The sequence below is a fragment of the Malus domestica genome, chromosome 07, assembly GCF_042453785.1.
Source record: "Malus domestica chromosome 07, GDT2T_hap1".
In the NCBI taxonomy this organism is placed as follows: Eukaryota; Viridiplantae; Streptophyta; class Magnoliopsida; order Rosales; family Rosaceae; genus Malus; species Malus domestica.
In genome coordinates this window covers 12,937,380-12,964,928 of record NC_091667.1, presented here as the reverse complement: position 1 = coordinate 12,964,928, position 27,549 = coordinate 12,937,380, and the positions used below count along the sequence as shown (strand labels likewise).

Here is a 27,549-nt window from a genome sequence, read left to right as displayed (position 1 = left end):
GCCATCTGTTAGGCAGCATGCTCCTTCATATTTATGTCCATTGACCCAATATGTGACTTTCGGTGCTTATCCTTGCAGCGCCTCGTCGACACTGGAGATTGGGTAAGGAAATTGAGGTCATTTTGAGATCTTGGAACACCAAAAAAAGCATACCAAATCCATATATCAAATGATGTCACTGCTTCCAAAATGGTACTTTTGGCTCATTTTCTGTCACAATAAGCTCCTTGCCATGTACTTGGACAGTTTTTCCAGGCCCAATGCATACACTAGATACTTCCAATCATTCCAGGAAAGTCTTGCATCTCACCCTTCTTCAAAATCCTTCGTAGGTCCATTGTCGTGGGTTTCTAGAGGTACTCATTGTTGTAGAAGGCTTCGATTGCGGAGCAAAACCTCATCAGGAACTCTAGAACAATTGATTTTCTCATACTCGTTATCTCATCCACTTGGTCTGCAGATACTCCATATGCAAGCATCCGCAAGGCAGCAGCTCAAGAAGAAGACCTAGAACATGAAAAGCATTTTTTTTTTTTTGCACAAAGTATGGATCATGGTTGCAAATAGCAATCATGATTTTGTTAAACAAACTTTGTCGCATTCTAAAACGACATCTTAAAATATGATCAGGGAATAATCTGTTGGGGATAAAATAATCTTCCAAGAGATCTTCACCTCTTTTTTCCCTCCTTTTTTATCCAAGTTTCCGGCATGTCTGGGTTTGGAGATTTACCCACAGCTTGCATGACACATGGGAATGTGAAGCTCTCTGCCTTCTATGTCCATCGTCCTCTTCCTCTTCCATTACGAACGTCTTACCTCTACCATCCTTGATATTGAACAATTCTTCATGTTCTGCCAACAATTTTTTTGTTGCTCATCGGTTTCATACAATCTCCTTGAAGAAGACATTGTAAGAACTTAAGATTTAAAAATGATGAAGAAGGATTCTAAGCTAGTTTGAGCTTGGTGTATGAATTATGATGGATGTAGGGTTTATATAAACAAACAAAAAAAAAGGATGAGGTTGTGGATCATGCCATGTGGCGTGATTGGTTGAAAATCTTATCGAAATCTATCTTAAAGGATTGTAAATAGATAGAGACACATGGCACGTTAGGATGTGGTCCTGCTTGGTATATCCGCGATAGGGGACCATACGTATTTCAGGGGTGATCATGCTTGGTATATCCATGATGGGTGATCACTACTCGCACGATTAGATTATGCCTACGGTTTTGTTTGGTATATCCGCAATGGGGGAGCATATGCATTCTAGGGGTGATGAGGATTAGTTGTACTTGGTCCATTTTGATAGGCGATCACATTTTAGTTGGATTATGTTAAGTGGTCCAGAATCCCTACTCTTGCTCATTTCCATAAGGTTAATCCGACCCTAGATTCGAGTGAATAGAAATTGCTCACAGTAGATGTTGTTTTTATAAATTAGATTTATCATGATATTAATTGGAATCCAGATAGGGAATTATGTAGAATTCCATTATTATATTTTGTGAATTAATTTGTGATCTTATTGATTGATTAATGTAGTTAAATGTTAATATCGTGCATCTTTTATTCTTGGGGTTGGTTAATTGGAGTGATTGTGGAATGATGTTGGATATGATTATTATTACCATGATCAGAATAGTTGATCAATGTGGCTTGAAAATAATATTGTGCTTCGTTGATTCTTTGATATATTACACGCTGTGGATTGAGGTATCATGTTGAAAACATAGTGATTTATATGATGGATGGAATGGAAATCTTGAATGTTATGTGGGTTTGTTATGTAGCCCTGAACCTATTAATTTCATGCTTATTAAGTTTTAATAATTGATTGAGGAATGCTATGCTTTTCTACTTGAACGTACTGTGATAAATGTCGAAGTGTAGTGAATGATGAACTATGAATGGCTTGATCCCTTTTTAGGATACGTAGGCAGTCTAACGCTAAGATTAGATGCAGCCATGAAATAAAAGAAATTGAATACGTGGTTAAATCACTGATTGTGTTTTGGTCTTGTCTCAAAGGCAAGACATGATAGATAAACAAGAATGTGGTGATGCCACATGTCAATTTTGGTCATATGTCGGGATCGGGCGTGACATAGACTATAGAGTACTAGATCAATATCGTAGTGCACACGAGATTGGTTCTTTGGAAAATTAGGTAATATATTTTTATATGGCATAGTACTATAGTTTTATTTCTTTTTATAATTATTTTTGGTAAACTTCTCATAATTTGAATGGTTTATAGTGTTCGGTTTTTCTATACTTAGTTTAAGCAGAAAAGAGTTCTAATATAGAAAGCCTTACCGAAAATATCATTAATATAATCAAACCATAGTTCCAATACCATTTCTCCATGATGATTGTTGTAAATTGAAGGATTTTGTAAAAAATACAACATGCAAGCCTTGAGTTTTATGGCAAGGTTTTAACCTATGAGAAAAGCTTTACAACCTTGAAAAGAAAAACTATCCTTGCATATTTGATGTTTTTTATTAAGCTCTTATTTTGGAGTATGTAGTGCTTAATGACAAATGTGTTTTTATATTTTGAAATAATATTTATTTGGTAGTGTGGAATGTGCAAATTAAAAAAATATATATAATAATAACAAAATATCCTTAATGGGTCAGGTCATTTTACCCAACAGGTAAAATGACCTAGCATGTTAAAAATCCATTAAGATAATGAGTGTAATATGACCCGACCAGTTAAGACAACAGATGTTACACAACAACGACACAAACATGACAAACACGACTCTTTTACTAGGTTTACGTGAGAGTGGTTTGCTTCAGGTTTTGGACCAAATTGAAGAAGTTCACAAGCTGCCAAAACAAATCCTTTGGACCTGATTAAAAAATACAAATCGTTTGGACCAAATTGAAGAAGTTCACAAGCCTCCAAAACAATTCCTTTTTTTTTTTTTTTTTTTGGTTAAACTGGCAATAAATTAACCAAGCATAAAGCCAATATTACAAAGAAAGTCCACAATAGGACTAACAGAGGGGAGAAAACCAACCACTCCTCAAAATACAAAGGGTGAGAATGGGTTATAAGGATAAAGACGATGCAACAAAGCAAAATCGTCTCCCATATAACACCCACAAAAAACACTATACAGAGGGAGGGCATGGCAAACCATCTCTATCAAGGATATGCACCAGCGAAGATGGGGGTCTGTGAAGGAAAAATTGTGTCCTAGCTAAGAACATGTGAGAATATTTGAACACATAGGCAAACTATTAACATATTAAAGTAGGCATGCATTCAAAAACAATTCTAAAAAACCCAGGACTTTCAAAGCCAAGTGAATGGTGAACCAAGAGACTCTTCAACAACATTAAAGAGAAGGAAGGATTTAGAGATTCATTACCCTTGAAGCTCATCCTTGTTTACACAAGGGATTCACCCAAGTAGAGGGCCTTCAAGTCACCTCCTAGCTCCTTGGATCTTCCTTGTGTTTTTCTTCATTTTGATGCTCCTTTGCTCCTTGAGGATGTGAGGAAAGGATCTCCAAGAACACCAAAGATTTGGTGTCTCTAAGTCTCCACACCAAGGATGAGGTGTGAAGATGAAATGGATGACTTAGAGAAGAAAAGATTGCTAGCTATCTCTTCCCTAAGTGGCCGGCCTCTTTTAGAGAAAAAGGGAGAAAGTGTTCCTCATCTTTGTCTCAAGAAAACCCTAATGAGGTAAAAGCTATAAAGATGCTTTTATATCTTTTTTCTTAGGTGAGTGGCAAACTTGCAATTAAGCAAAACTTCCCATTTCCCTCACTATGGCCGGCCATCTTAAGTGATTGGGCTATTTGCCCATATTTGTTTTAGTTGTCATACAACTTAAACATAATGGACCTAGTGGACCAAATCCTTTTGGACCCCGAAGCCTAAAACTAACTTAAAAGCCCAATACGAACCTTTCGTATAATTAATCAACTAATTAATTAACCTTGACCATTTTTCATTAAACCATTTAATTGCTTATCCATTTCATTTATATTTCTTCACTTTCATCCTTACTCGGTGTATGATCCATTAGATTCCAATTAGCGAGGAAGTGAGCGATTGTTACTCTTAACAATCGATTGTGAATTGAAATGAAAATTTCAATTCTCCCTTTGATTAAGATTAGTGTTTGCTAATCTTCAGGGCTTCCACAAACCATGAGTGACACCTAGCAGCATGTCATGGCTACCCAAGCTAAATAGAATTGGTTGGAGAACCTATCCAGTTACAATTACAATGCAATACAGTCATTCTCTAATACAATACTCTTAATCACATTGTTTGAGTGATAGTTTGTTTCATGTCTACTATCCAATGTAATACTTCTCTATATGATTCAATTGAATTCTCCTTCCACCATGGAAGGTTAGAGATCCCTTGTTGTGCATTCATATGCCTACATGACTAAATAGCTTGACCCCAACAATGCCGTGGACACTCTCGATGGAATGCCTTTGACATGATCAAAGATCAAGGACCTAACCATTAGACATCTATGATGCCTCAGGTTAAAGGACTACTTTGCATATTGCAACTAACGAGTTCTTACATGACATGTATGTTCGAACTCTCTTTTGATCGTTGTTCAGTGTACTCGATGACTCTTTCGAGCACCTATGTGTTTGTCTTAGTGTCCAACACTAAATGACTTAAGACTAGTCATACTCATGCTTGAGTCGACATAACACATACTAACCTTAGCGGATTGTCAATGCCCAACTGGCAATCCTATGGCTAGGAACGTTTTAGGAATGAATATAAGAAAAAGGTCTCGTTAATCTAACTTACTTAAATCACTTATCTCTTAGATCAAATACATTCCTTGGATTCCCTTATTACTTAAATACATGATACAATAAATAGTGATTAACAATAAGCTTTGTCCTTTATTAAACATATAATAGTTTAACACAATAAGTATTCCAAAAGCTATTACATCAAATGAGTGGCTTTGTGGGCATACTTCCAACAGTCTGTTCACTCAAGTATCAACGCTCATCTCCGCAATACTAGGCGACGCCATAAAATCTGCCACCATATTCGCCGACCTAGGAACCCAAGACAAGCGGCACAAGTTGAAAGATTCTATAATATTCCTGATTTTCCTAGGTGCAGGTAGGGCTTCTCAACTTCCATTTTCAATAGAGCTTTGCAAACATGATTTGTTTCTTCTGAGTCTGATTTTATCACTACATCCTTAATACCCAACTTCTTTGCCATCATACATGTTTCAAGAGCAGCTATGGTTTCGGCAATATAAACTTTTGGAGCTTTAAGAAGAGATTTTCTTGCTACCACAAACTTTCCACTAGCATCCCTTATCACAATGACTACATAGCCAAGTTTAGTACCTGAATTCCAACTTGCATCAACATTTATTTTGAAAAAAGGTTGTTCAGGGGGATACCAACTAATTTGCTGCATCGAAGACGTTGAAGAGTTTTGTTGGTGAAAGCTTTCATCTTGATGTCGTTTAGTAGCCTCTCTATACCATCCATAAGCACAAGAGATTGCATGAATAACCTGCATAGGAGAGATATATTTATGATTGAAAACTATATTACATCTTGCCTTCCAAATATGCCAACAAGTGAAAGCTAACCTGGGCCATAGTAATCGCTTTATCTCGTTTATTCTCCATTTCTGTATTAATTAACGTGTTTAACCATTCATTCACTAAAAGTAGTGAATTATTCACCTTATAATTCAGTTGACCGCCAAACCAAATCCGATCCACCCATGGGCATAGGAGGATCATATGTTGTACAGATTCCTCATGTTCTTTGCAGATGGAGCTTATTGGAGAGTCTAAAAGGTGTATTTTTTAAAAGATTCGCCTTTGTAGCAATAGCTCCTTTTAGCACTCTCCAGATAAAATTTCTAATTTTAGGAGGGGCCTCTAATTTCCAAATACATTTGCATACCTGATTGTTGATTTGCAATGATGATGTGTGATGTCGGAGTCTGCTTCTGATGTTGGACTTGATAAAAGAACACAAATCCTTTGGAGCTTCGGGTGTGGGTTTGTTTTGCTTCGGGTTTGAGAGAGATTTGCTTCGGGTTTTCGTGGGTTCGGAGTATTTTCGGGTGGGTTTGTTTTGCTTTGGGTTTGAAGGTGATTTTGCCTCGGGTTTTCGTGGATTCGGAGTAGCCATTTTGCTTGCGGTTTCCACAGACGCGCAGCAAGTTCTCATAAGGTGTCACGACAACCTCTAGTCCTATGTGATAGAGCCATCTGGCAGTCGAGGCGAAAGTAGATCCCACAACCCTGCGAGATTACGCAACGAGATTATGCAAGTAGTAGTATATTATATTTAGAGCAACTCTGGATCAAGTTTTTCCTAAATATTCTCTCTGAAATCTGAAACACCGAATACAATTAGAACAACGAGATTATTCTTGGAGGATGCAAATATTTAATGTCATGTATTTCTCCAACAATTATTTCTTTTATACTTCAATTATCTAATTATATATTTTTATTTCTTTTATATTTAGGAGTGACTCCAGTTATCTAATTATATGTTTTTATTTCTTTTATACTCCTCTTATATTTTCTAAAAATATTAAAAATCAATCATAATCTTTTAATATTATGCATTTTTCAACTCCAAAATATCTAATTAATATCTTATAAACAAAAAAAAAAATTAATATACTAACATAAATCTATCTGCAAAACATTCTACCCTAACTCAATTAGCAAAATATATGAATGTATATTATACTTATAAGTGAGATATGAAACCTAACTAAAAGGTAGAAAAAAAACATAATATACCTACAAGCAAGACACATTAATCTGTGACAGGTTGACTATGAAAAAGAATCAGTCATATAGGTAGATAAATACAATTAACATGTGATATAGGTTGATTATAAAAATTAAAAAAAATCTATAAATGGGTTAAAACAGGAGGAAGAACAAGAAATAACAAAATTTTTTATAAAAAGAGATAATCAAAGAGATAATTAGGAAGAAATTTGATTTTTACAATAAGCTTTTTCTTTTAAAAGATAATTATTGATAATAAAATAATTAAATTTAAAGAATTAGACTTATTTTAATAAATTGGACAATTCCTACTATTGGCTCAAAAAAATGAAGTTATATCAAGTTTCCCCTTTTTAAAAAAGATTTGCCTTTGTAGCAATTGCTCCTTTCAGCACTCTCCAGATAAAATTTCTAATTTTAGGAGGGGCCTCTAATTTCCAAATATATTTTCATACCTGATTGTTGATTTGCAATGAGGATGTGTGATGTCGGAGTCTGCTTCTGATGTTGGACGTGATAAAAGAACACAAATCCTTTGGACCAAATCGAAGAAGTTCGGAGTAGCTTCGGGTGTGGGTTTGTTTTGCTTCGGGTTTGAGAGTGATTTGCTTCGGGTTTTCGTGGATTCGGAGTACTCCGGGTGTGGGTTTGTTTTGCTTCGGGTTTGAGAGTGATTGTTTTGCTTCGGGTTTGAAAGTGATTTGCTTCGGGTTTTCGTGGATTCGGAGTAGCCATTTTGCTTGTGATTTCCACAGCAAGTTCTCAGAAGGTGTCACGACAACCTCTAGTCCTATGTGATAGAGCCATCTGGCAGTTGAGCCGAAAAGTAGAGCCCACAACCCTACGAGATTATGCAACGAGAATGCAAGTCGTAGTATATATAGAGCAACTCTGGATCCAGTTTTTCCTAAATATTCTCTCTGAATTCTGAAACACCGAATACAATTAGTATCTATTTGCTAGGAGGATGCAAATATTTAATGTCATGTATTTCTCCAACAATCATTTGTTCGTGGATGTTAACGTTGCAGCACTACAGGCTAACCGCCGTCACGCACACCGCAACAATATTCTTGCGTTTGTCATTCCGACAATCCTAACGTTGGTCCAAATGAGATATCCTCAACAGGATCTGTTGCAAACAAACCCCACACTCACGATTATTACCATATCGAGCGTTCTTGCGTATTGCTTTGCATTTGCCTTACTCGAGCTGCTACTACTATTTACAAGCAGCGACACCGCTACTAGTAGTACTAGCACAAATGAACTTATAATTTGCTGGTGCCGCACGGCCATGATGGTGTTTGGTTCAGTCTCAGTTGCTTCACTTTTATGGCTTCTGCTTTTCCACCACCCCCGTTCCTGGGGACCTGTGATGTATCTGATTTTGTGCTTGGCTTTTCCGGTGGTGGTGCATTTGGCCCGGAAAGCGGTGCTGCCGATGGGTAACCTACTCTTTGAACGAGGCCGGGGTCTAAGGGCAAGTCGACTCTTGCCCCTCACTACAATGGATTTGTCTTTAAGATAATCAGAACGTCTAACAACTTATGTTGTTTTGACATGGAAGTTATTTGGTGTAAACCCAGCTTTACTCTGAAAGTTATTGTAAGTGCTCTTTTTTTTTTTTTTTTTTTTTTTTTTTGGTCAATTAAGTTCTGATCTATGTTGCTGATCTATGAACGAAAGAGGCAAGTTTTTTTTTTTTTTTTTCTATTTTTGAGATGTAGTACCATATTCAATGTTGCTGATCTATGAATGAAAGAGGCAAGTTTTTTTTTTTTTTCTATTTTTGAGATGTAGTACGATATTCATTGATGAAAGATTGAAAACGTACAAAGATAAGGATATAGTGCTAATAATGCATGTCGATAAAAATCTTGTCTGGAATTTTAATCTGGACTAATGGAAAAAGAGGGTTGCACACCAAGCAACTTATATAACACTGCTATCCTCAAAAAGAGTATCAGAAAGTACATTTGGAGGTTCTTCGAACCAAGTTACTTAGGTAAATATTTAATTACAAGAGATCTAAAATACAAAATAAATGCATACAATTGGATGGGGATTGAAGTTGGAACACCTAAAACACCGGAGATGCAACTTGCTGCTGATTAGTGTCACTAAAAATACAAATCGTGTCTTTTGGCAATGCAAATAATTAGTGGGCACTCTCCGATACCCAACTTGAGACCGTACTTTCGTCCACTGGTTTTGGCCCGCCGCAAGACCTTGAGACAGATCCAAATAGCTTTTCAATCTCCGGCGCACATCTGGTTCTGAAAATTTTTAAAACAGCAACTTTAGAATGTTTTCAGATTGCAAAAGTTTGTGTTTCTTTCGATTTTCCATTTTTGGAAGGACAGGAAGTTACCTTGATAAGCTCAACCAAGGTAATCCGAAGACCCCATGGATGAGGTGGTTAACAATCAGACGTTCCAACAATACCCTTGTGATCTGCTCCTGGATAATTTCATGCTGAAGTAAAAGAAATAACTTCAACAGTTAGAAGATGCAGCTCAATCGTAATTGATATGAAAACAATCTAAGAATATGCATTAGGGGACGTCCCCATAAATTTTTCAACAAAAAGAACAGACGACTATCATAGAGCAAATATGAAGCATCTAAGTTGTCTCACCGGGTTTGATTCAGCAAACAAGTACAAAACAATGAAGGAAACGTAATGGGTATGGGTGTTTGGATAACGCAGTAGGTTTGCAGTTGCATTTAGGAAAAGGTAGCGCCCTTCAGTATCTAGGTCCAATATCAGAGTCTGAAAAATATCCAGAGCAGCACCCACCAAATGGACAGTCAATGGAACAGTTTGGGTAGATTGCGCATTGAGGCATTCTAGCCTGAAGCTGCTGGATAGCTTGTAAAATCAACCCAAAATATAAGCACCAGGCTGTCCGCTCAAGTCAAGTCAAGACCATCTCTTGATACAGATATAGTCATGAAGGCCTTTTGATTTCGGATTCGTAAAATTATGCCCCCACTGCATCCTTAGGCCATCTCCAACCGAAGGGTCCAGAGGGCCAGAGGGCCGAAAATAGCCCTAAAATCGTCTCCAACCGAGGGCTAGGCCAGAGGGCTCGGGAATCTGGGAGGGCCCTACGAGATCGGAGAGGGCTGGAGGGCTGGAGGGCTGGCTATTTTTTTTTTTAATGTTTCTTATTTCTGTCGGTTATAACCGACAGAAATAATATAATATATATTATTTCTGTCGGTTACAACCGACAGAAATAACATTTTGAATTCAAACTTCCAACGGCTAGCGCCACTAGCCGTTGTAAATCCTTTTTTTTTTTTTATGAATTTAAACCTTTTTTTTTTTTGAATTTAAACCTTTTTTTTTTCTTTTTTTTCTATAACTTCCTATAACTTCTGTTTTACAAAATTAGTTTCAATTTTTTTTTAATTCTATTTTTTTCCTATAACTTATATTTTACAAAATTTGGTTCATATTTTTTTCATATAACTTCTATTTTACAAAATTTGTTTCATATTTTTTTTTTAAATTCCATTTTTTCCTATAACTTCTATTTCACAAAATTTGTTTCATATTTTTTTTAAATTCTAATTTTTTCCTATAACTTCCTAAGCCATTATACAACATTAAATTAAATTAAGTAACATGAAACAACATTAAACAATATGAAACAACATTAAATAACATTAACCGACATAAAAATTATACAACACTAACCAACATGATTTTTAAATAAAATTAAGTTGTAGTTTTTAAATAATAAATTATGTTTGGCCCTATGGCCCTTTGGCCCTCGGTTGGAGACGGTTTTTTTTTACAAGGCTAAAACGAGCCCTCTGGCCCTCTGGCCCTCGGTTGGAGACGGAGGCAAATATGGCCCTGTACTGTTCATTAAAATATTAATATCTTGGAGAATCTTGGAGGGCCAGAGGGCTAAAACGAGCCATCTGGCCAGCCATCGGTTGGAGATGGCCTTACTCCCTCTTAGTCAAGCACAACAGTACTAGAACGTGGCAATCAAGAAATCTTGCATACCAGTGAATTTTTATAGTGAACATTTATGGAAACTAATGGACTACATGTAAGTTTCAATACTACATAACAAGGACTGATGTTAAACAAAAAAAGCATTAGAACAGTTGGATGTTGTAGCACAATCCAGCATAAGAACAAGTACCTGCATCCCAACATAAAGCACAAGGGAGTTGATCAGGGGTACATTGTAACGAGTACCAGCTGAGGCAACTTCGCTTGGTAAATGCTTCAGTTCAGTCAGAAATGAAGAACCCTGTTGCATTTCTGTCAAGTATTTTGAAACAATGTTTAAGAATGATAAAATGTTATAACAAGAAAACCACAATGGGAACCCAATGAGGAGATGTTGGATGAAATAGTTTCTATTCTGTAAAACTTTTAGCCACACACCCAAACCAAGCCTTACCACGAATCTCACTACAGAAATATAATCCCCAACACAACCAATAGCAACAATGTAAGGAAAAATAGAGCACGGTAAAAGGGATGAATCAGATCTACATTACGATTCTTACTTTTGATATCCAACATATACAAAATCTTTTACAGCATAAATACTCTCGCAACTTGGTGCCTCACGTGACATGAAAACATAGAGGTGAGGTAAGCTTTTCCCAAATGGTTAGTTTGTTGAAATTTTAAAGTGGGAAATGTGACACTAACCTTAACAACACAACAACAATAACAAAGCCTTATGCCACTAAGTGGGGTTGGCTATATGAATCCTAAAACACCACTGCGCTCGGTTTTATGCCATGTCTTCCGTTAGATCCAAGTAGTCCAAGTCTTTTCCTAGAGTCTCTTTCCAAGTCTTCCTAGGTCTTCCTCTACCCTTTTGGCCCTGAGCCTCTATCTTGTAATCACATCTTCTAACCGGAGCATCTGTAGGCCTTCGTTTGACGTGTCCAAACCACCTCAACTGATCTAATCTTGACACTGATCTTAACAATAAAAATAAAAATGTCGTACCCAGTGCACAAGGCTCCCGCTTTACGCAGGGTCTGGGAGAGGTGAACTGATCTTAACAATAAAGAAAAAAAAATATTCTAGTGAAAAATATTAATGTGATACAGAAGAATCACGGCCTTATGTCATTATTTAGAAAGAAATCAAAACACCAATAAATGTCCTATTCAAGCCTGATGGGTGTACGGGACATATTGGAGTGGCAAATGAACATACAAACTAAAGCAAGAGAAGCAAAGCAATGTATAAAATATTGCAATGTGAATTAGAAATGAAATAGCAATCAGAAAGATTATCTTGAATTCCACCAAGAAGCCAATTACAGATGCAAATGTTAATCCCAATGTTAAACCCAACATGCAGAAATGTTTCCTGACATTGTACATATATACAACAACAACAACAACAACAAAGCCTTTTCCCACTAAGTTTTGTGTCATGTCCTCCGTTAGATCCAAGTACTCTAAGTCTTTTCTTAGAGTCTCTTCCAAAGTTTTCCTAGGTCTTCCTCTACCCCTTCGGCCCTGAACCTCTGTCCCGTAGTCACATCTTCGAACCGGAGCGTCAGTCGGCCTTCTTTGCACATGTCCAAATCACCGGAGCCGATTTTCTCTCATCTTTCCTACAATTTCGACTACTCCTACTTTACCTCGGATATCCTCATTCCCAATCTTATCCTTTCTCGTGTGCCCACACATCCCACGAAGCATCCTCATCTCCGCTACACCCATTTTGTGTACGTGTTGATGCTTCACCACCCAACATTCTGTGTCATACAACATCGTTGGCCTTATTGCCGTCCTATAAAATTTTCCCTTGAGCTTCAGTGGCCTACGACGGTCACACAACACGCCGGATGCACTCTTTCCATCCAGCTCGTATTCTATGGTTGAGATCTCCATCTAATTCTCCGTTCTCTTGCAAGATAGATCCTAGGTAGCGAAAACGGTCGCTTTTTGTGATCTTCGCTAGATTGCTCCGGTCATTAGTGTGGATAAGTATATAAATGGATAGAGATAGGAAAGCAAACACAAGATGTACGTGGTTCACCCAGATTGGCTACGTCCACGGAATAGAAGAGTTCTCATTAATTGTGAAGGGTTTACACAAGTACATAGGTTCAAGCTCTCCTTTAGTGAGTACAAGTAAATGATTTAGTACAAATGACATTAGGAAATATTGTGGGAGAATGATCTCGTAATCACGAAACTTCTAAGTATCGGAGTGTGGTGTCGTCTTGACTTGCCTTATCTGTCTCATAGGTAGATGTGGCATCTTCTCTGGAAGTACTCTTCCTCCATCAGGGGTGGTATCTTTAACTGGTGGAGATGCACAAGGTAATGTATCAATTTCACTTGAAGCTTACTTGTAGTTTCAGGCTTGGTCAAGCGCGATACAAACCATGTAGTAGGAGTCTCCCAAGTCGCCGAGCTAGGGGGTCTGCTGAAAGAGGTGACAGACAAGGTAAGCAATCAGAGCTCCGACTGATTGTTCACCTTCTCCCCATCTTGCAGCAGCATGAAGGATAAAGAGAAGAAAAATGAGAAGAGATGATATGAGATACTTTTGCTTTTGAAGAAGTAACTTTCCACAGGCTTATTCTTGAACTGAGCTGGAGGGTTTTCTGGTTTCCTCCAGAGTATAAGGCCGACTGAAGAATTTGAGGGTCAAAACAAGTCCATCAAATCTAGAGTACGTTCCACCCTGCTGATATGGGATACTTTTGCTTTTGACAGAGTAATGGATGTATCGGCACGTGTGCTGTTACGCTTGTCTCCACATGCTTCCTTGTATCCTTCGCACTTGCCCTATCTGTTCCTCAAGCAGATGCGGAATCTTCCCTGGAAACATAAGATGTTGAAGATGAGTACTCGAGAGCAATGCCAGGTAAGTAATCAGGTAAGGGGTTCCAGGCAGTCACTTCCTGGCTGGAAGCTTGATTCCAAGTGCTGACTGATTGCTCTCTTTCTCCTTGTCTTGCAAGTAAAAACAAGGCCAAAAGAAAAGACAGGGAAAAAGCATGATATGGGATACTCTTGCTTTTAACCCTGATGATATGAGATATTCTTGCTCTAGTATAGCTTGTTTGCAGAGGTATTATCGGGGGGAAAGAAAGCTGAATATTTCGAAAGGCTTCGTTGGGAGTGCCCTCTCAGATATGATGAAGGGTTGAGCATTTTTGCAGGTCTGCCTGTCCGTTGGGGATGGAGGTCGACATATATAGGAGTCTCCCTAACAACAAGTAGTAATGCTATTCCTTTACCCTGCTTGGTCATAGCACGGTAGTGGGAGCTGCCAGTTTCACATGTTTTAACTCTGTCAGAGCACTTTGAAAAAGTGGTCTGTGGTATCTGGCTCTCGAGATTCGGAGAACGATGCCTCTTCGATTTTTGAGAAAGCAATCATGATGGGGGTCTGACTCTCGAGATTCGGAGAGCAGTGTCTCTTCGATTTTTGAGGAAGTAATCATGTTGGGAGTCTGGCTCTCAAGATTCGGAGGGCAGTGCCTCTTCGATTTTGGAGCAAGCAATCTTGTTGGGAGTGTTGTCTCGAATGTGAGTAAAGGTTGGACATGTTTGCTAGTCTACCTTGCCACGAAGCACAAAGGTTGACACACAGGGACTTCCCAATTATCCAGCAATGGTACTGTTCCTTTACCCTCTCTTCGATTTTGAGAAAGTAGTCATGTTGGGAGTCTGGCTCTCGAGATTCGGAGGACGGTGCCTCTTCGATTTTGGAGCAAGCAATCTTGTTGGAGTGTTTTCTCGAATGTGAGTAAAGGTTGGGCATGTTTGCTAGTCTACCTTGCCACGAAGCACAGAGGTTGACACACAGGGACTTTCCAATTATCCGTACTGTTCCTTTACCCTTGTGGGTAATAATATGGTAGCTAGACCTTCAAAATTTATGTGTCTAAACTTTGTTAGTGCTGTTTCTTTGCTATTCTTTTACCTTTCTTGGTCAGAACGATGTAGTGGGAGCTGCAAGCTTCACGTGCTCAACTTTGGCAGAGAACTTTGGCAAAGTTATCTATGGTACCCATGAGTTATTGTTGCGTGTGGGAAGTGGGTGATTGAACAGTAAGATTCATGTGCTTTCTACTTCACCAGAAGTCTTCGACAAAATGCCCATAATTTCTGCAAAGCTGAGTGTGCGTGTGACAGGTGCTGACAAGGCTAGAAAAGTAGGTGCCTCTTCGATTTCTGAGATCGGCCCTCGTGGTCTCTGAGCAGCCCAGCTTTTGAGAAAGCGAGCGCCTCTTCAATTGATTCGGAGAACGATGCCTCATCGATTTTTGAGAAAGCAATCATGCTGGGGGTCTGGCTCTCGAGATTCGGGGAGCAGTGTCTCTTCGATTTTTGAGAAAGTAATCATGTTGGGAGAGTGGCTCTCGAGATTCGGAGGGCGGTGCCTCTTCGATTTTGGAGCAAGCAATCTTGTTGGGAGTGTTTTCTCGAATGTGAGTAAAGGTTGGGCATGTTTGCTAGTCTACCTTGCCACGAAGCACAGAGGTTGACACACAGGGACTTTCCAATTATCCAACAGTGGTACTGTTCCTTTACCCTTGTGGGTAATAATATGGTAGCTAGACCTTCAAAATTTATGGGTCTAAACTTTGTTAGTGCTGTTTCTTTGCTATTCTTTTACCCTTCTTGGTCAGAGCGGTGTAGTGGGAGCTGCAAGCTTCACGTGCTCAACTTTGGCAGAGAACTTTGGCAAAGTTATCTGTGGTACCCATGAGCTATTGTTGCGTGTGAGACTACTTCCCCAGAAGTCTTTGACAGAATGCCCATAATTTCCGCAAAGCTGAGTGTGCGTGTGACAGGTGCTGACAAGGCTGGAAAAGTAGGTGCCTCTTCGATTTCTGAGATCGGCCCTCGTGGTCTCTGGGGAGCCCAGCTTTTGAGAAAGCGAGCGCCTCTTCGATTTCTGAGATCGGCCTTCGTGGTCTTTGAGCAGCCCAACTTTTGAGAAAGCAAACGCCTCTTCGATTTCTGAGATCAACCCTCGTGATCTCTAAGCAGCCCAACTTTTCAGAAAGCAAACGCCTCTTCGATTTCTGAGCAGGCGCCTCTTCGATTTCTGAAGCTCCGTCGAGTGCAGATTTTTATAGGGGCTGGCATTAAGTTCCAAAGCACACTTGAATCTCCACCAGTAGAAGCTTCATTCTTGCACTTCTAAGATCTTGATTTGTCCGACCTCTTCTCTCTTCAACACCTTTGAAAATGTCTGGCCCCTCCGACCGTCGTTTTGACTTGAACCTTGTTGAAGAGGCAGCCCCGCCTTCTCCAGACAACATATGGCGTCCATCCTTCGTCTCCCCAACTGGTCCTCTTACCGTTGGGGATTCCGTGATGAAGAATGATATGACCGCTGCGGTGGTGGCCAGGAACCTTCTCACTCCCAAAGATAACAGACTACTTTCCAAACGGTCTGATGAGTTAGCTGTTAAGGATTCGCTGGCTCTCAGTGTTCAGTGTGCAGGTTCTGTGTCTAATATGGCTCAACGCCTATTTGCTCGAACCCGCCAAGTTGAATCATTGGCGGCTGAAGTGATGAGTCTCAAACAGGAGATTAGAGGGCTCAAGCATGAGAATAAACAGTTGCACCGGCTCGCACATGACTATGCTACAAACATGAAGAGGAAGCTTGACCAGATGAAGGAAACTGATGGTCAGGTTTTACTTGATCATCAGAGATTTGTGGGTTTGTTCCAAAGGCATTTATTGCCTTCGTCTTCTGGGGCTGTACCGCGTAATAAAGCTCCAAATGATCAACCTCTGATGCCTCCTCCTTCTAGGGTTCTGTCCAGTACTGAGGCTCCAAATGATCCCCCTCCGGTGCCTTCTCTTTCTGGGGCTCTACCGACTGCTGAGACTTCTCCTAAGCAACCTTTGTGAAGGCTCCCTCTTGTGTGTTTATTTTGACTCATGTATATGTACATATTTGTAGCTTATCGGGGATATCAATAAATAAGCTTTCCTTCATTTCAACGTATTGTGTTAAATACACCAAAGCCTTCTTCGCTAAGTTCTTTGAATTTTCTTTTGTTGAAGCTTGTATGTTGAAGCTTTCTGAGTGGAGCATGTAGGTTAGGGTAGTGTTCCCTTAATTTCCCGAGTGAGGAAAACTTCTCGGTTGGAGACTTGGAAAGTCCAAGTCACTGAGTGGGATCGGCTATATGAATCTTAGAACGCCATTGTGCTCGATCTTGTGTCATGTCCTTCGTTAGATCCAAGTACTCTAAGTCTTTTCTTAGAGTCTCTTCCAAAGTTTTCCTAGGTCTTCCTCTACCCCTTCGGCCCTGAACCTCTGTCCCATAGTCGCATCTTCTAATCGGAGCGTCAGTAGGCCTTCTTTGCACATGTCCAAACCACCGTAACCGATTTTCTCTCATCTTTCCTTCAATTTCGGCTACTCCTACTTTACCCCGGATATCCTCATTCCTAATCTTATCCTTTCTCGTGTGCCCACACATCCAACGAAGCATCCTCATCTCCGCTACACCCATTTTGTGTACGTGTTGATGTTTCACCGCCCAACATTCTGTGCCATACAGCATCGCCGGCCTTATTGCCGTCCTATAAAATTTTCCCTTGAGCTTCAGTGGCATACGGCGGTCACACAACACGCCGGATGCACTCTTCCACTTCATCCATCCAGCTTGTATTCTATGGTTGAGATCTCCATCTAATTCTCCGTTCTTTTGCAAGATAGATCCTAGGTAACGAAAACGGTCGCTCTTTGGTATTTCTTGATCTCCGATCCTCACCCCTAACTCGTTTTGGCCTCCATTTGCACTGAACTTGCACTCCATATATTCTGTCTTTGATCGGCTTAGGCGAAGACCTTTAGATTCCAACACTTCTCTCCAAAGGTTAAGCTTTGCATTTACCCCTTCCTGAGTTTCATCTATCAACACTATATCGTCTGCGAAAAGCATACACCAAGGAATATCATCTTGAATATGTCCTGTTAACTCATCCATTACCAACGCAAAAAGGTAAGGACTTAAGGATGAGCCTTGATGTAATCCTACAGTTATGGGAAAGCTTTCGGTTTGTCCTTCATGAGTTCTTACGGCAGTCTTTGCTCCTTCATACATATCCTTTATAGCTTGGATATATGCTACTCGTACTCCTTTCTTCTCTAAAATCCTCCAAAGAATGTCTCTTGGGACCCTATCATACGCTTTTTCCAAATCTATAAAGACCATGTGTAAATCCTTTTTCCCATCTCTATATCTTTCCATCAATCTTCGTAAGAGATAGATTGCCTCCATGGTTGAGCGCCCTGGCATGAACCCGAATTGGTTGTCCGAAACATGTGTCTCTTGCCTCAATCTATGCTCAATGACTCTCTCCCAGAGCTTCATTGTATGGCTCATTAGCTTAATACCCCTATAGTTCATGCAATTTTGTACGTCGCCCTTATTCTTGTAAATAGGCACCAAAGTGCTCGTTCGCCACTCATTTGGCATCTTCTTCGTTTTCAAAATCCTATTGAAAAGGTCAGTGAGCCATGTTATACCTGTCTCTCCCAAAAGTTTCCACACTTCGATTGGTATATCGTCTGGGCCTATTGCTTTTTTATGCTTCATCTTCTTCAAAGCTACAACCACTTCTTCCTTCCGGATTCGACGATAAAAAGAGTAGTTTCTACACTCTTCTGAGTTACTCAACTCCCCTAAAGAAGCACTCATTTCATGTCCTTCATTGAAAAGATTATGAAAATAACCTCTCCATCTGTCTTTAACCGCGTTCTCTGTAGCAAGAACCTTTCCATCCTCATCCTTGATGCACCTCACTTGGTTTAGGTCCCTTGTCTTCTTTTCCCTTGCTCTAGATAGTTTATAGATATCCAACTCTCCTTCTTTGGTATCTAGTCGTTTATACATATCGTCGTAAGCCGCTAACTTAGCTTCTCTGACAGCTTTCTTCGCCTCTTGCTTCGCTTTTCTATACCTTTCACCATTTTCATCGGTCCTCTCCTTGTATAAGGCTTTACAACATTCCTTCTTAACCTTCACCTTTGTTTGTACCTCCTCATTCCACCACCAAGATTCCTTTTGGTGTGGGGCAAAGCCCTTGGACTCTCCTAATACCTCTTTTGCTACTTTTCGGATACAACTAGCCATGGAATCCCACATTTGGCTAGCTTCCCCCTCTCTATCCCACACACATTGGGTGATTACCTTCTCTTTGAAAATGGCTTGTTTTTCTTCTCTTAGATTCCACCATCTAGTCCTTGGGCACTTCCAAGTCTTGTTCTTTTGTCTTACTCTTTTGATATGTACATCCATCACCAACAAGCGATGTTGATTAGCCACGCTCTCTCCTGGTATAACTTTGCAATCCTTACAAGTTATACGATCCCCTTTCCTCATTAGAAGAAAATCTATTTGTGTTTTTGACGACCCACTCTTGTAGGTGATCACATGTTCTTCTCTCTTCTTAAAGAAGGTGTTGGCTAAGAAGAGATCATATGCCATTGCAAAATCCAAGATAGCTTCCCCATCCTCGTTTCTCTCCCCAAAACCATGGCCACCATGAAAACCTCCATAGTTGCCTGTCTCCCTGCCCACGTGTCCATTTAAATCTCCTCCTATAAATAACTTCTCCGTCTGAGCAATTCCTTGCACCAAGTCTCCAAGATCTTCCCAAAATTTCTCCTTCGAACTCGTATCCAACCCTACTTGAGGTGCGTACGCACTAATCACATTGATAAGTTCTTGTCCTATTACAATCTTGATTGCCATGATTCTATCTCCTACCCTCTTGACATCTACAACATCTTGTACCAAGGTCTTGTCCACGATGATGCCAACACCGTTTCTCGTTCTATTTGTGCCCGAATACCAAAGTTTAAACCCTGAGTTTTCTAGATCATTTGCCTTACTACCAACCCACTTAGTTTCTTGTAGGCACATAATATTTATCCTTCTCCTCACCATAACTTCCACTACTTCCATAGATTTTCCCGTTAAGGTTCCTATATTCCACGTTCCTAAACGCATTTTGCTCTCTTGAACTCTACCCTTCTGTCCTAGCTTCTTCACCCTCCCCCGTCTAATAGGATCAAAGTACTTCTTTTGTGTGTCCCGGGTAAAGTTGATAGGAGCATATGCTCCCAAACAACTTTGAGTGGAGTCGTTCGAAAAGAAGTTTCTATGGCCCCCTTGCTCATTTAACACTGCATCCGGGTGCCGATGGAGATACAGCGACCCTTGCTCACTTATCACTGTGCTCGGGCCACACAGCGCGCCACTTACGGGTGACGCCCTAGCTTTAGCGCGATTTTGTTCTGGATTCATTTTCATAAGGATTCGACGTGATCATGGAGTGCCGGCTGTCGACTATAATAACATGAATTACAAAACAGTGGATAAGAAATTCACCATCTAGCAAAACTAGCTAAGACCTCTCAAGTAGATCTATTTACAAGTAACTAAAACTGAACCAAAATCATTTTACGGCTGCTAACATATCCCATACTATATGAGAGAGAATAATCCCTGAACTCATAAACTGATGCCCAGAGGGCTGACCAGTATCTTACTGTACCCCATAGTTCTTCTAGCCCCACTCCATTATAATCCTCATAAACTCTTCTATTACGCTCCAACCAAATGTTCCAAAAAACTGCCAACACCAAACAGCCCCACAAATTATGTAAGGAAGGACTGACAAAGAACTGGCTCACACATTATGCAAGGAAGGACTATCAAAGAATCTCTGAAAATGCAAGTGCAATCCAAAAGCACTGAGTTTCGGGTTGATAACCACGTGAGTTGCAATATTAGATAATGGTGTGGGAAGCTGCAAAAGACCAGAGATCCAGCCAAGAAGAGGATCAGGGGATGAAAACTAACTAGAAGGTAATTAATTTCTAATAGACCAGACACACACACAAACATCTCATACAAAAACAAAATATTGAAGTGGTAACAGTCCTTGAGCAGGAAACACCTTTTCATCCTCAATTAAGGGTGCCTGCTCATGGCAGGAACCTCAAAAGTGGGAGCCAAATGCATCCCTCTGTACTTCTTGTCATCGATGCAGCTGAGGAGAGATAGAGAGAGAGAGAGAGAGAGAGAGAAGAAACTGCAAATTTGGTGAAAATAAGCAATTGTGTAGTAAAACAGAAAGATGCTTTAGCCTTTTCAGACTGAAAGCTTGCAACTAATTGGGTGTCGACACCCACACTTACCAATTTATACATAAATTTGAATTTGAATCATTTGGGCTTCAAAAAAATTGCACAGAAATCCAGAAGAAGATGAAAATTGAAGCAAACCATATGCACTGGGCAATTGAGACTCACCCAAAACAAACAAAACTCATTTACCATGGAAGATTATCACAAAATCGTAGGACTCAGGCATTCTAAAATTGAGTGGGTTCTACAGGATGGAAGAGAACCCCATTTCAGATACCTCTCAAAAATCAAAAACCCATTGAAGATTTTGCGGTTTTGATTCAAATTTCAATAATTAAAAAATAAATTATAAAAAAAAAATCATTAAAATTTAATAATGGTCACAAACGTAAATAAAATTAAAATTAGAAACTAACAAAATTCATCTATAAGATATGGGTAAGAGTTCTCGCACATCTCCCTATTACCGGGAAATCTACAGAAGTAATAATGGGAAGGTGAAAAGGAAATCTTAGGGGTTTGCTAGCTTGTGTGTCCACGGGACAAATACCATTTGAGTTCGTCGATATGTGCAAGCAAGCGTAGCGAATCACATAGATAAGCCCCTACCTGCCAGCGGGCGGATTGATAGAGCAAGCGAAGCGCAAAGAGGATAGATGTCTGAGAGGTTGAAAGAGTCGGGACCATGATAAGCTCAATGAAGATAATCAGAAGACCCCATAGATGAGGCTGGTTAACAATCAGACGCTCCAGCAATACCCTTGTGATTTGCTCCTGCATAATTTCATAAAAAGGTCGTACCCAGTGCACAAGGCTCCTGCATAATTTCATGCTAAAGTAAAAAATAACGTCAATAGTTGCAAGATGCAGCTCAATCGTAATTTATATGAAAACAATCTAAGAACATGCATTAGGGGACGTCCCCATAAATTTTTCAATAAAAAGAACAGATGACTATCATAGAGCAAATATGAAGCATCTCAGTTGTCTCACCTGGTTGATTCAGCAAACAAGTACAAAACAATGAAGAAAAAGTAATGGGTATGGATGTTTGGATAATGCAGTTGGTTCGCGATCGCATTTAGGAAAGGGTAGCGCCCTTCAGTATCTAGGTCCACTATCAGAGTCTGAAAAATATCCAAAGCAGCACCCACCAAATAGACAATCAATGGAACAGTTTGGGTAGATTGCGCATGAGGCGTTCTAGCCTGAAGCTGCTGGATAGCCTGTAAAATCAACCCAAAATATAAGTACCCGACGGTCCGCTGTCCTCAAGTCAAGACCATCTCTAGATAGATATAGTCATGAAGGTCTTTCGATTTCGGATTCATAAGTTTTAATACTACATAACAGGGACTGATTTTAAACAGAAAAGCATTAAAACAGTTGGATTTCGTAGCACAATCCAGCATAAGAACAAGTACCTGCATCCCAACATAAAGCACAAGGGAGTTGATCAGGGGTACATTGTAACGAGTACCAGCCGAGGCAGCTTCGATTGGTAAAAGGAGCAACTTTTGCTTCAGTTCAGTCAGAAATGAAGAACCCTGTTGCCTTGTCTGTAAAGTATTTTGAAACAATTCGCATGATGAAATATTTATAGAAGATTCATATTCATAAGGATTCGACGTAATCATGGAGTGCCGGCTGTCGACTACCTGACGCCCTCCCCCTCCTCTTTTATCCGGGCTTGGGACCGGCAATGTAAGATAAACTTACACGGCGGAGTTATGAAATATTTATAGAAGATAAAAAAAAAAAAATCCATGTAAGAGAATAGAAAGTCCAATCCAAATAGTAAAGGATTATTTAATGTCAAAACAAATTAGACGAACGAAATAGTAAAAGATTACTGGCCAAAAGTCAGCATATCTTGAGATACTCATCCACATCAGCTTTCATCTGCTTTGCTTTTAGAGCTGCATCAACCTCAGAAAGAATAAATGGAGACTGGCTGATTTCAGCAAGCAAATCAATCTGCATATATGCAGAGACAAACCAGTCCCCACCAGATCAGTTTTTATAACCCAACAATGTTACAAATACAAAATAAATATGCAAGATTGTCAGCCACCTTTAAGTTGGGAGTAGATGGATCTGGTAGCCTCATATTACGGGGAAATGCATTGAGGATGATATTTCGCATTTGAATGCAGCTTGGAGGGATTACATCACAGAAAGTAAAATGATAATCACAAAGGAACTCCGGGAAATCATGAAGTAGCACTAGCAGCACCCTAAGTGTTATTGGAGCATAAGCATGGCAGCTGGATCAAGCCACTGATGCAGCTATGTTGAAGAAGAAGAAGAAGTTCGAATTTTAGCTAAGTGTATGTTTATAGTTGAAGGTTATAAACTTGTAATGAACGGTCAAGATTATAATATCTTAATGGTGTATAAATTGACACGTGTCTAGTTTGTTAAAGAGTTAAATGAATGCATGTGTTTCGCACGTGATCATAGTCACGGTGCTTTGGTGGGTTTGCAATGGCTATAATGCCTTGTCTGTTGCCGAGTTTTGGGGATCGAATCCAAAAAGGTTCATGGAGCTATGAACTCCATTTCTGTGTGAAACTCATCTTTGTAATTCCTTCAACATCAGCTCAATTACCGATTGATTTGATTACAAAAAACAAAAAAAAACAGAAGAAATACTGCTGCAAACAATGAAATCCAGAAGAGAAAAGAGGCAGACTGGAACTCCAAGTTCAGCATTCCTCAAAAATGGCTCCATGAATTGAAACAAATGTACCAGCAAACGTTGGATATAGGGCCAAACCTTCTGACCATTTCCAGCAAGCATTTTTGGCTTGAAACTCCTATGACTCACCAACTCAAGCCATGCAAAGCTGATAAAGGATTTTCTCAGAATCGAAATGCACAGTTCCAAGGAATATTAAGATCAAAGTCTAGTCTTACACATATCCTCATATTTGACTTGTGTACACCGACACTAAACTAAAATGTTTACATACAAGAATGTGATTACACAAATAATAGAAGAAAGAACGGAGAGAATAGAAAAAGCGATAAGCAAGAGGCAAAATTGAGGGAGAAAGAGTAAGTAACAAAGTTTTGCGATTTCAAAATATGGATCAAGAAGAGACACCCATGGACTAGTTACAAGGGACAGTCCAAACTTAACTCGGAGCCAATCCCCAATTAAATAAAGTTCCAAAAGTGTCATCCAGTCAAAACTAGTAACACCCTAGAAGTTCATAATCACAGAACCAAATAAACATTAAATAAAATTCCAAAAGTGTTGTCCAGTCAAAATTAGTAACAGCCTAGAAGTTCATAATCACAGACAAAAAGAACATATAATATACCACTACAACCGTACAAGCAACAATTTTCTTATCATAACAACTCGTTTCATTTCCTACCAATGATGGAATAGTAATAAGTATAACTGATGCCAACCTGAACGTAGGAACCTTAGGGGGCTGCAAAGCATGAAATGCATTTGCAAATGATGTCAATATCTGCGACATAGAAACCAACATTAGTGATAGAGGCAAAAATGACAAACCAAAGGAGCAAGGGACCCCAGAGGTCCAGACCTGAAAGTTAGCACCATCAATCACAGGATCCAAAGAACCAAGGTCTAGAAGCCAGTTAACAAACTATCTAAAATACGATCTTCGATTGAAAGATGTTTTCTTCTCCTCTGCATCCATTTGAATGAATCCCACTGTGATTGCTAAAATCTGCCCAACTGTCAAACAATCAGCCAAATGAATATTTCTTTTTGAGAAAATCAGCGACAAGAATTATTGAATAAGCAATAAAAACAAGATTCAATCAAACGAAAAATTTACTCTGTACTCACCTTAGACAAGAGAAATAGTTTACTTGATCCCTGCTCCAACAGATAATCCATAGTTAAATTAGGTCCAGGAATCATAAAAAGCATAAAACATACTTACAAAGGAATAATTACCTTCAAACTTAAGAAGACAAGTTTAGCATAGATATCAATAGCAAGGAAGAAGATATTCTGCACTTGTTGAGGTGTTTGCAGTGAGCCTGGAATTGTCATCTCAGAAGATAGGCAGTATGCAACAGATAGCTCCTGAAAATGTGTAACAGAAAATATGCTTTATAGCACTACGTATCATTCTGAAAGCAAGCCAATTGAGGAATTGAGAACTCACTGTGAAGACACAGAAAAACCGGTCTGTCATATCATTCCCCTTCAGCAGACCACTTTGATGCAACTGCAAGATAAAATGGGCACAAGCTGCATCGGCACAAGGAAGTTCGCAAATGGGCACAAGCTGCATCGGCACCGGAAGTTCGCAAATCCAGTACCACTTGGCAAACAGCATAGACACCTACAGGATATGTGCCTAGAGAGATTTCCTTTTGTACTTATTGTACATAGAGAGAGAAGAAACTGTAAATTTGGTGAAAATAAGCAATTGGGTAGTAAAAAAGAAAGATGCTTTAGCCTTTTAAGAAGCTGAATGCTTGCAACTAATTGGGTGTCGACACCCACACTTATCAATTTATACCTAAATTTGAATTTGAATTATTTGGGCTTCAAAAAAATTGCACAGAAATCCGGAAGAAGATGAAAAATGAAGTAAACTACATGCACTGGGCAAGTGAGACACCCAAAACATGGGAAATACCTGCATAAAAGTATTAACACATTAAGTAAACGAAACCCAAACAAACAATCCAGCGGAAAATTTGAAGCTCATATCAAGCACAGCAAACGAAACCAAAACAAACAATCCAACCGAAAATTTGAAATTCAGACCAACCGAGACAAACAAAAGTCATTTACCATAGAAGATTATCACAAAATCGCAGGACTCAGACAATCTAAAATCCAGTGGGTTCTTATGGATGGAAGAAAACCCCATTTCAGATATCTCTCAAAAATCAAAACCCCATTGAAGATTTTGCGGTTAATATTCAAATTTCAATAATTAAAAAAAAAAAAAAATATATATATATATATATATATATATATATATATATAAATCATTAAAATTTAATAATGGTCACAAATGTAAATAAAATTAAAATTAGAAATTAAAAATATAAAACCAAAACAGTACAAAATAAGCAAGAGTTAACAGGCTGAGCTCCACACCTTGATCGTCGTTAGCTGCCGGCAAGGCGGCAGCGACCGTACATCTGCTGCTTTCTCCAGCATTCACACGATGGCGGTCGATGGTGGACCTTCCACACCAGCGGTTCTCGGTGTCATATCTAATTGTTGAATCCCACATCGCCAGAGGGTTAAAAGAAGAAGACCTCGTTTGGCAGCTCGAACTGTACTGATTATTTCTGTCGCATAAGATAAATAGCCACCGGATAGTACTGACTAAATTAATCAGACGTTTGGTGCAGTATCGGACTAATGACCTTATTATTTATACTGTGTTTGATATTGAACCGGATAGGACAAGGGAAAAAATAATTGACAAATCTTTGCTTGTTTGTTGAACTTTTCTCATATTTATATTTATTGAAAACCACACAAATTTTCAAATAACAAAGAAAAATAGTAAATTTCATACATCAAATTCAAAATATTTTCCAGTGACATAAAAGAGGGCTTACAAAAAAACAACTACAATCGTTACGTTATATAGATTAATCTAATCACATATCTAAGTTCATAAAATATACAAATACAAGTTGGTTTCGGTAAGAAACAGTTTGTCCAGATAGCAAAAATATATGCATGCTGCTGCTTTGCTTTCAATAAGGCCTTTCTCACACTATCTACTCTGGCAACTCTTTTCCCTTCCTCTTGCTCGAAAGCTTTATGACACAGTTGAATTGCCGGTATGCGCGAAGTGGAGGGTCTACATCTCCCGGTGCAGTCAAACCAACAGTCCTATCAATACCATTATCCTGCATCTGCAAGTCATTAACCAGTTTATTTGATTGACTACTACACAAAGCCTCACCTTCTAACTCCAAAGACCCAATTCTACAAACTTGATTTCGTTGAGGCATTCTATCAAACAACTTGGGCGCACCAAAACTCTGCCCACCAATCCCCTCCAAAGTCTCTAACTGTCCTGATAGGATCTGTCTATATTTGAAGGCAATGGATTTGGCCTGGTTCACATTTGTTTGTGCTGAATTCTACAATTGATGGTTCATAAATTCTTAAAACAGAATTTTGCACTTTTGAATTATAGTTATGTCTAATGTTTAATAATAGCACAACGATTATATGAACTGCCAACCATTTAGCCCAAATCAAATTAAACTGGGATCCCATATGATACCAGGAGATGCTACCAATGAAATTTTCAGATGACAGAAAATCTAGGAAATTGGGTCAGCCACAAAACCAAAATGCTCTGTTTGGTTGCTCAGAAAATAAGCAAAAGAAAGTACAACACAGCCATAAGAAACGAAAACCCATTTATCTCTATCTAATATCTGTGCATGCCCAACCAACCCAGGAACAATCATTTTCCTTTCATTTGAGTATTCCCTTTCAACATTCCCTTTCAGTATTCTCATTTATCTCTATCTAGATTGACGGTAAATATGGAAAGATAAACTGCAGCATTCATATGCAAAGAAAAATGGAAGGAGGGGGAAGACAATAACTAGAT

At 39.1% G+C, this 27,549-nt stretch overlaps 1 protein-coding gene across 7 annotated transcripts in view; it reads right to left on the bottom strand.

The window, feature by feature from the left end:
- Positions 1-21,284: 21,284 nt before the first annotated feature.
- LOC108170489 (uncharacterized) overlaps positions 21,285-27,549 on the bottom strand; it is a 42,149-nt gene continuing 35,884 nt past the window's right edge. The window contains exons 1-11 of one of the 7 annotated variants that reach the window (XM_070824681.1): positions 26,061-26,224; positions 25,111-25,290; positions 24,897-25,028; positions 24,786-24,815; positions 24,517-24,671; positions 24,377-24,438; positions 23,028-23,242; positions 22,828-22,930; positions 22,378-22,514; positions 21,947-22,179; positions 21,285-21,727 (exon numbers count right to left, since the gene is read on the bottom strand). In XM_070824681.1, the coding sequence (XP_070680782.1) occupies positions 21,694-21,727; positions 21,947-22,179; positions 22,378-22,514; positions 22,828-22,930; positions 23,028-23,099 (579 nt within the window). In that variant the 5' untranslated portion in view covers positions 23,100-23,242; positions 24,377-24,438; positions 24,517-24,671; ... (2 more) ...; positions 25,111-25,290; positions 26,061-26,224 and the 3' untranslated portion in view covers positions 21,285-21,693. Of the gene's footprint in view, positions 21,728-21,946; positions 22,180-22,377; positions 22,515-22,827; positions 22,931-23,027; positions 23,243-23,271; positions 24,439-24,516; positions 24,672-24,785; positions 24,816-24,896; positions 25,029-25,110; positions 25,327-25,470; positions 25,591-25,748; positions 25,872-26,060; positions 26,225-27,549 lie in introns of those variants that run through there. The other 6 variants (XR_011582740.1, XR_011582741.1, XR_011582739.1 and 3 more) reach the window with 6 other exon arrangements.